We start from the raw sequence: 10,039 nt of genomic DNA, 5'->3' as shown, positions 1-10,039 counted from the left end.
TTAATCCTGTACTTTTTACTCCGTTATTTTGAATAATCTTCAATTCATTTTACTCATTGCATACACATAGAGGATCGCTCATTTAAACACAGGAGGCCAGATGGTATCCAAATGTCACGATTTTATTGAAAAACCCAATGCATTTCGGGATTGAATCCCTTCTTCAGGGGTATCTACAATACAAAAAATTAATAAAAATTAACATCATTGTGGGACTTCAACTTCCCTTTCAATAACACACCTCTTGTATTGTTTATGAAAGATGTCGATAATACATGCTGCTTTAATCACCCCACTTGTTTGAGCCACACCAATTGTTATAGAAGAAGCGTACAAACACACCAGTTATTCCCTCAAAAATGCGAAATGAATCTATGGCCTGCCTTCTCAACACCTCCCAGCTCCTGACCTTCACCTTCCTTTCACTGCCCCTCCTTCCGTTTAACTGGCCTATTGACCTGCTTAAACAGACAGTATTTGAAATGCCCCAAACAATGCTGCCTGACTCACGGTAAGCGGAGTCAGGCAGCATTGGTGTGGCTCAAACAAGTGGGGTGATTAAAGCAGCATGTATTATCGACATCTTTCATAAACAATACAAGAGGTGTGTACAGTAAAGGCCTCGAAAAAGGCCGTTTTTTAAAATCATTTCTCTACTCTGCGTGTTCTTTTCTGATTGGGTTTTCATTTTTGCACTACTTCTGGCACGTTTTTATTTGAAAGTCTGGGGTTTCCTCCCAGTTTTTTTCAACTATACTGGTTGGTCCTCTTAGTGACCACACCGTCATCCGCTCCACTCAACACGCATGCACAGACGTCACCCAAAGATTACACTGACACATTCGTTATGGGTGAAGAACTGCTGCAGGTTTATTTCATACAACATAAGTATGACGATAAGTGGGTTATCTTACGGGCGATCCAGGGCAAGCAGCCCCTCGCTGCTCCGCCCGCCTTGCGAGCCAGCACGCACGGTGGGTCGATGGCCGGCAGTGCGGCACATTTTTTTCAGATCCTCCTTTGGATCACGTGATCTGTCTAATACTCCCGCCCCTTTTAACGGGGGCGGAGCGTGTTATGGCACACCTCCGGTTGGTCAGGCCCCCCAACCGCCCGAAGGACTAACGGGGCGCCGTCGCGGTCTTCCCAGAACCTCCTTCGGCTCCTGGACCTGTCTATCTGCTGTACTTCTGTCTGTGTGTCATTATGGTGGGGAAACTTACAAGCAAGCGCAAGCATGTGCTGTCCTCCTCTTCCGACGATGATGAACACATTCTGGCTCGCTGGAGTGGGTCCAAGGGTCCGGGGATTCTTCTGCTCTGCTGTCACCTTCTCAGATGGAGGATAATTGAGGCTGCTGGGGCTCGTGGTCTGGAATCCAGGGTTCCGTCTAAATGCAGGGTCTCTCGTTCTGCGATGGATTCACCCTCTGTGGACTCCTCAGCTTTGGAGAATGGCCGGCCTTCTACCTCTTCTGGGAACATTGTTCGTAGGGAGGAGGTCCCTGTTATTCTTCAACAAACCTGGGAGAACTTGGGAATTTTGCATTTTTCTTCTCCCGAGGGGTCGGACGACATATTTCCCCAATATGTTTAAACCCCCTGTTTTTGCAATGCCTTTTCATGGTCGCATCAAATATGGTGAATGGCGCAATCTGGAGCGCTCCTCGGTTCCCCGCTTTTTGCAGAAACTATACTCTCTGGAGGAGAGGGAGGACTCTCTTCCTCACTCTGTGAAGGTGGATGCCATGTTGGCCACTTTGATTGATTGTACAGCGAACAATCTGGAGGATTATTTCCCTCTGGATGAGAGTGACAAGAAAGTGGATGTGGCTCTAAGGAAGGCTTTCCCTACAGATAATCTGACTTTGAGGGCTGGCATATACTCTGCTTATGCTGGTCAGTCCTTGGTGTCTGACTTTGAGAAGCTAGCCAAGGCTATCCAGGAGGAGACGGATTGCTCTGACTTACTTGTCCACATGGAGCAACAGCCCAAATTATTGGCTGACATCCCTTCGGATGTTCTTAAATCTTCTGCCATGGCCTCTGGTTCCATGAGTCTTGCTCGTAGGAACCTGTGGATGAGGGACTGAAAGGCGGATTTCTCCAAGAAGTCTTCTCTCCTTAAAATTCCATTTGGTGGCAAAATGCTGTTTGGTGACCAGCTGGACAGTAGGATCACGAATGTTATCAAAGATCAGAAGCATGCGCCATACAAGGGGAAGAATGTGTCTTCTCACTCCGGTCCTTTGTGGAATCCTCCTTCTTCCGCCATTTCTTTTCATTCCTCCCGTCAGTCCTCCAAACCCTTTTCGGACCGTCGGCGTATGTTCCAGCCCAAAAAGGCATCTTCCTTGTGAGGCACCACGGGTCATTCAGATTCCTTCAAGCGAAAGTCCTGACAATCCGTGGTGAGGAGAGCGCTTCTGGAGGGGGTTCAGGATCTTCTGGAGAAGAAGGAGATTGTGCTGGTCCCCCTGGCCGAACAGGGAATGGGTTGCTATTACATTCTCTTTCTGGTTCCAAAGATGTCAGGGGGGTTCAGGCCGGTTCTGGACCTCAAGAGGATAAATGAGTGGGTCAGGACTATTCACTTCATGATGGTAACTTTACAGTCCATATTCTCGTTGGTGGGAGTCCAGGACTTCCTGCCTTCTATAGACCTTCAAGGCGCTTATCTGCATGTTCCCATGGCTCATGAGCATCAGAGGTTTCTGCGTTTTGCAATAGGCAACTGCCACTTTCAGTTTGCAGTGTTGCCATTCGGGCTGAAGTTCGCTCTGCAGGTCGTCACCAAGCTTTTGGCTCCGCTGGTGGCTTTGATTCACAACCAAGGGATTTTTCTCCTTCCCTTCCTGGACGACTGGTTGGTTCACGCTCCCTCATTCCGGTTGGCTCTCAGTCACATGGGTGGTTCTGGACATTTTTTTTTTATTTCAATATTCTTTTATTGGTTGTATTTAGACAATTCAAAACAATCAATAAGTACATATGTAGGGACAAAAAAGCAAAAATAAATATAAATAAATAAATGGTTCTGGACATTTTGAGGGAACACTGTTTTCTTATCAATGTGGGAAAATCCTGCCTTGTGCCATACTAAGATCGTCTCTTTATTGGGGCAAGATTCTGTACAGATTTGGGGGTGGTCATACTGCCCGAGGTTCAGGTGTGCAAAATCCATTCTCACATTCTGTCTCTTTTGTCTGATCAGGTCCAGGTGGTGGCTCGTTGGCTCCCATGTCCAAGGGGATCTGGCAGCCTCTGTTTTTCTGGTTCCTTGGGCCCGGTTTCATTTGCACAAACTGATGGTTCACATTCTGGCGCATTGGTCTCCCCATTGTCTTCCCTCTCTTCTCCGATTCCAGTGTCCCCTCCGATCAGAGAGGATCTGAGTTGGTGGCTGGTTCGGGGTCACCTGCTGCGGAGGGTCTCTCTCGCTCCTCTGGTGCCTTTGGTGGTCCCAAGAATGCCAGCCTCTCGGGGTGGGGGGCCTGGTTGGGGGATACTCAGGCAAGAAGCTTCTGGTCCATCTCGCAGAGCGGGAAGTCGTCAAATTGGAGGGAGTTGGAGGCTGCTTGTTTGGGTCTGAGGGCCTTCTCCCGGTTTCTGAGGGTTTTGGTTGTTCTGATCAGGACGGACAACGTCACGGCCATGGCTTATGTGAACAGGCAGGTGGGGACCAGTTCCTAAACTCTCGCTCTGGTGGCGGATAAGTTGTTCAGTTGGGCAGAGTCCCGTCTGTTGGCAATCTCGGCAATTCATATTCAGGGGGTGTCTAATTCCCTGGCGGATGCTCCCAGCAGGGTCATCCCGTCCTCAGTGGATTTTTGCCTCCGTCTGGAGTTGTTTGTGGATCTGGCAGTGTGCTGGGGTGTTCCAGTGGTGGACCTTTTTGCAAGTGTGGGCAATGCCAAGATGACCAGATTTTGCTCCCGCAGTCGGGAGTTTGGCCGATGGACGCTCTCTCCTGCCCTTGGCCTCATGGTCTTCTGTATGCTTTTCCTCCCTTTCCCTTTCTTCTCCAGTTCCTTCTGCGGGTCCGGTCCTTGAGGGCACGTGTGATTCTGTTTTTCCGGCTTCGCATCGTGCCTCTTGGTTTCCTCTCCTGGTGGAGATGCGGTCGGAGTTGGAGTGGTTGCTGCCCCTGATTCCTTTGCCTTTGTTGTTCTCAGTGTTGCAGCAGGATGTTCTGTCCCCGATGCACTTGGCGACCTGGAGGTTGAATGCTTAGGTCTGCTGCATAAGGGAGTTCCAGCTGGTTGGACCTCGACTCTGCAGGTGGCTCTGTACTCTTCTACCAACAAATCTTACCTGAGACACTGGTATTCTTTTGGTGGATGGTATGGTGATAAGGGTTTGGACCCGGCTTCCTCTTCTTTGTTTGAGGTTAGGTTGTTTCTCCATGATGGGGCTGCATTGGGTTTAACGGTTTCCTCCCTTCGTCTACAGTGGGCTGCGATTAAGGCTTTCCAGAGTTCTTGGGATAATCTCTTGGATCCTGATGGATTGATTGGGTGCCTTTTCAAGCGGTTGCGTAATGTTCTCCTTGCCCCTCTTCAGCACTTTCCATCTTGGGATCTGTCTTTCTTGTTGGAGGTTTTGATGTCGCCTCCTTTTGAGCCTCTGGTCTCTGTGGATTTGCATTTCTTGTCTTTTAAGACGTTCTTTTTGATGACTATTTCCTCTGCTCGCCTGGGTGCTCTAACTTTCAAGCATCCTTTTTGTAGGGTTTTTGATGACAGGATCATTTTGTGGCCGGTCCTTTTGTCCTAAGGTGGATTCTCATTTCCATCTGGATCAGGAATTGATCCTCCCTTCCTTTTTCGATTCCCCTTCCTTGGACTCTGCGGTGCAGCTGCACTCCCTGGATGTCAGGAGGGCTCTTCTGATCTATTTGGAACGGTTCACTCCTTTTCGTCTTTCTGATTCCCTTATTGTGAATTTGGGATCTGTGAATCGAGGTTTTCATCCTTCCACTTCTTCTTTAAGTCGTTGGGTTCGGACTCTGATTTCTCTGGCTTACAAGGCTGCTGGGAACATTTCTCCCTTGGGGGTTCAGGGTCGTTCCACTCTGTCCATGGCAGTATCTTGTGCGGAGATCCAGGGGGCTTCCATTTCCAAGATTTGCAAGGCTGCTAACTGGCCTTCGCCGTTGACCTTTGCCTCTCATTATAGTATTGGCCAGGAGGTTGACCGTTCTGAGGTTTTTGGCTCCAAGGCTCTTTCCACTATGGTTCCTGATTAGCGGTGCTTCCTTGTTGACTGTGTTTGAGTAATAAACCTGTTTTTGTGCATACCCATTTTGGTTGTCCTGCTTGGTTTTGTACATCTCGTATATGTAATGAAGGAAAGCGAGGGAGGGACGAGGAGGCAATGCATCAATTACTTACCAGTAATTGCATTTCTCTGTGTCCTACTCCCTTGCTTCTATTCATTACATCCCTCCCTCCCTCCCCTGTAGTCCAGGCCAACCTTTTGGTATGGTTTCAGATTATGTGGTATTACAGGAGGTTGGAGGGGGTTGGGCGATATATGCTCCACGTTTCAGTTTGCGTGGCATGGGTGTCTGGTGAGGCAGGGATGCCTCGTATATGTAATGAATAGAAGCGAGGTAGTAGGACTCAGAGTAATGCAATTACCGGTAAGTAATTGATGCATTAGAATCCCCCTCCCAATGCCCCAAACTGCATGATTTGATACATTAAAAAACAGAGGCTGGCGTTGCAGGCGGCAGTATCCCCCATATGTCTTTTATTCCCTGACTTTTTACTGCCTCTTTCTAAGGCTTAGAGCCAGCTGCGTGGCTACCAATAGTATGACAGGTGCAGTGGCACCTTGGCCAGGGGCGCAGGCTCCACTGAACCCCAATTGGGCTTTCGTTTACTACCTGACGAGGGAGCAAGGGCCAGTTCGCAATGAGTGCATTAGGCCAAAGGCACAAACACAGCTCCTCTGCTTAGCACCGTGACTTTTCACAAATTGACTGAGCCCCATTACATAATGGAGTAAGGGGCCCCGTGGCTCCTATTTCTTACAGCCATTCATTGGCCTTCGGTTGAATAGGGCCCCTTGAGGGTTTGTGGGCCCTTGAGGGCTGCTCTGCCCCACCCCTGTGCACCTGGCTCCACGAGCCCTGCGTCACGCCTCTGGCTCTGAACCGCCTCGTTTACTGGCAAAATTCGGTGACACTGCAAATTTGGACGACTGATGAATGCGCCTCGGTCTCAGGGACTCTCTAAAGGGAAAACCCGTAGATTTCTAGCATGTATAAAAAAAACGCGGAGTCTGCTTTCTGTTCTGCGGGGAAACCCAGAAATGCCCAGAGCTACTTGTTAATGTGGTATTGTTTCACAGGGAAAGTAAACAGCGAACAGCACCAACCTATCGCATTCACTTCACCGATCGTCTGTGTTCAATGCAGATGTAGACTTAGCAAACAAGCTCAAAGGGCACGTTTGCATTGCTTTGAGATTCATGAATACGGGTAGTCGTGCACGACACGGACTGGGAAGACTAAAGTAGGCCATAGTTGGTGATCAAAATAGGATGCTTTTATTATAGGGACAGAATAGCTGGATTCTAGTGACCTAGATTTTAGGAGTCATGAAGCTTTGACTAGAGTGAACGGCGCTGTTATGTAACTGTACCAATGACCACAGGGTGGCGGCATTTCCCCGACTACGAAACAGAAGAGCAGCTCTTAAAAGCTTCAGCCTGCTTGAAAAAGTTTCTTAAAAATGAACAATGCCTCAGCGGGGAGGTGCTTATTGCTGATTGGGTGGGGGGTGCTTGGAGTTTGTGTTCCTTGATTGGCCGGGAGATGCTATGGGTGTGACAGACTTTGGCGAAGGGAAGGGGAGGGGGGGCTGGCGGTGGTGCGGACGGCGGAGAGGAGCGCGGAGCCCTCGCCCTCCCCCTCTCCCTCAGCAGCCCCACTGATGATCCCGATGCCTGCTCTCACTGTACACTTTCTTACTACAGCCCTGTAATGTGATACCAGAAGCTGGGTCCCGGTCTCAGCCCCGTCCCCACAAATGCACGCACTTACCCACGCACACATTCATTCATTTACAGGAGCACCCCCCTCACTCAGCACATCTGCAAACTGTTCACACTCCCGGGGACTCGCGCCTGCACACTCAAGGAAAGCGGAGACGGCTGTGGGGTTCTGGAGCGCCGCACTCAAGGAACTCCTTTATGGTTTTTGGATATATTTTTCTTTGATTTTTTTTTCTTCTGGCCAGGACTTGTTTCGTCTTTTTGGGGAATATCTCTCACTGCCATGGAATTGGATATACTGGTGTTTTTCTGCCTGGTGTCTGGAATGACAGCCGTGGAAGGTAAATCGGACCTCGCTTGTTCGCATCGCGTCCCCTGGATGCTGGTCTGACTTGTGTATTGTTTTTAACCTATATATGTGCCTCTGCCTGCTGTTCTGCGCTTCTCTGCCTCCCGCAGCCTCAGCCTTTTTTTGCTAGTGGGCCACTGGGATGATAGCGTCTCTTTAAAGCGCTTGTTAATACCATGCATTATGTATACACAGACGTACATGTGCTTAGCCCTGCACCGAGGGCTTGTAATGGGCACCGCCACATGCCCCCAGGGAAGCAATGATGCTCGGACACTTCAGCGCAAGCCAGGAGCGCGCTGTAAGGAGTTTGCAGATTAAAGGGACGCTGTGTGTGATTTTAAGCTAGATGTACAGGGGTCCACTGCACCCCTCCCCCTGGTTTGCCCCTCCCCCACAGCCCCCATCCCGCCGCCTCCTTTGGCCACTCCGAGCTGCAATGCAGTGCTTGTTTAACATTCCGTGATCCGGGAGCCCCGGGGTTGTGTCGGGGAACACTCCTGGGGGGGGGGGGGGGGGGGCTGCATTCCTAACGTGAAGTAATGCTGGTTAACAGGTTCTCTGTCCTTTAAGGACCCTTTTCCCAGAATGACTCTGCCTGGCTCGCGTCTTTCCTTGCAACGATAGCTCGGTTTTTATACAGCGCTTGTTACCACATTGATTCTGCTTCTTAACGCTTGGTGTGAGTAGTATTAGAGTGCCTCCCGGTCGCGGGCCTTGCATTGAGCCTCGGGGGGTGCGTGGTCGATCGGTCACGATGGGGTTCGAACCTGGCACCTAAAGGCTGCGTGCAGCTTGTTTGAATAGATGCATTAACCCACCATGCTACCTCACTGACTCAAACCCTTGAAAGTCTACAATATTTCTCACCTTTTTCTTCCGTTTTGTTCTCGCTGAATGTAATAACGTTTTCTTTTACTGTTCTAGCGCCCAACCCCCCTCCCCTCCAATTCATTTTTTGTCGCTTGTGCCCGGAGTGCTTTACCCTTTTTGGTCACCACCTTATCCCGTCACATTGTTTACCTTGCCATTTCTGCTCTCCGTTCAACCCCCCCCCCCCCCCCCCATATCCCACCTCTTCTTTATCTCGTGCTGCCAACAATATAAGATTTTATGCACAACCCCCCTCCCACCAGACACACAAACACTCTTTTCTGTACCCCGTCTTCGGTATTTTAATGTCACTTTTTTTGTAGCTCCAGGGCGCATTGTTTACAGCGCTTGAATTCACAAGATGAAGTCCAGCGCTACAAAGAGATCAAGTTAACGCTTGTGTTCCCATTGTGACGTTTCATTCCCGGCTCCCTTTGTTTCATCTACTCCTGCTTTACCTCCTTCACTTGTTCTATTTATTTAACGCATTTATTCAACTGTACCTCGTAGTCCCGTTATCTGATTGGACCAACAGCACGTGACGCCTGGTCTTCTTCTTCCTCATTGATTCACGCCACCTAAACCCCTTCAACCTCCGATGTTACTGTGCGTCTCTATTAACGTGGCCAGTGTGTTATGGGCCCTAGTGAAAGGACGGAAATGCCCCCAGCTAATGGTTCAATGATAAAATGCATCATTGACCCAATGCCCCGGTGCCACTGCACCTGCTGCATCAATGGAAGCTACATACCTGCATCTCTCTTATTTGCTTCTACATCTCCTCGGTTGTCTCTATATTTGATCGGTTCTTTTCCACTTTGTTCCTTGCATTTTATTCCGCCTTTTCCCATTTCACCGTCTTTTCTACGCGTTTCCGATCTAAGCTCTGGCGAGGTTGTTGTTCGGTCCTAGACTGGTGCGAGAGCGCTCGATAGGTTAATAGCCCGAGCGCGAGGCGCCGAGAATCACAAGCAGGTGGAAGGGTAGACCTGTGGCCAGCCTTCAGGTTAAAGCGCCTGTTCCGAAGATGTGTGCAGCTTTCAAGCTGGAGTCAAACGACTGCGTTGGTTATTGGAAATATAACAATTGTTTTGTATGGCGCCTTTATATCACTGCAGCAGCTTCTAAGCACTAAAGAATGAGGCTACTATCACCGAATTTAATGGTGCTGAATATACTGACCTCGGAAAGATGGTGTTCAGGGTTTGCTTTGGGATTAAAACGGGGACCTGTAGACGACAGCCGATGTCAGTAGAGAGCGATCAGCAGCTGAACCATCTGATCTGAAAGGGTAGCGCGTTCCAATCCTAGTAATGTAATTTAGACAATAAATGCATCGATTTCACATCTTCAAGGCGTATGGAACTGGTTAGATTCTAAATATATGGCTTGGTAGGATAACGCGCCTGCTGCCGCGAGCATCTTGTAACCTCAGGGCTATATCTAAGGCACTCGCATTGGTATTTCCCATTTACAACTCAACACAATATACACTACAGCATCCAATACATGTCATATTCGTTGGAAGGGTAAAGCTGGTGGCAGTCGCTGGCGTTAGACCAGGCAGACAGCGGCAGTCGAAGGCCCTGCCTGCTTTACCTGCCCCTCATCCTACCGAGTGCTTCGCTGGCCCCGTCCGCGTGAGGGGAGACGGCAGCTGGGCTGTGGGCACGGACGGGTCTGCTACAAACACTCCCTCCCTGGAACGAAGCGGCCGCGGCCTGTGCTCGACAGACCTCCAGGAGGACTCACCTCCAAGAAGGCCCGAGACCACTGGCTGGGAGAAAGGCACATAGGAGTCATTTTCACCGATATG

General features: G+C 49.6%; 1 protein-coding gene across 1 annotated transcript in view; it reads left to right on the top strand.

Moving 5' to 3' along the window:
• Window positions 1-6,876: 6,876 nt before the first annotated feature.
• The window catches only part of LOC146785328 (ephrin type-B receptor 1), a 793,299-nt gene continuing 790,136 nt past the window's right edge, over window positions 6,877-10,039 (top strand). Inside the window, exon 1 of the mRNA XM_085634314.1 lies at window positions 6,877-7,342. Coding sequence (XP_085490440.1) covers window positions 7,285-7,342 — 58 coding nt within the window. The 5' untranslated portion in view covers window positions 6,877-7,284. The remainder of the gene's footprint in view (window positions 7,343-10,039) is intronic.

Source organism: Triturus cristatus, chromosome 11 (assembly GCF_964204655.1).
Source record: "Triturus cristatus chromosome 11, aTriCri1.1, whole genome shotgun sequence".
In the NCBI taxonomy this organism is placed as follows: domain Eukaryota; kingdom Metazoa; phylum Chordata; class Amphibia; order Caudata; family Salamandridae; genus Triturus; species Triturus cristatus.
This window is presented reverse-complemented; position numbering and strand designations above follow the sequence as displayed.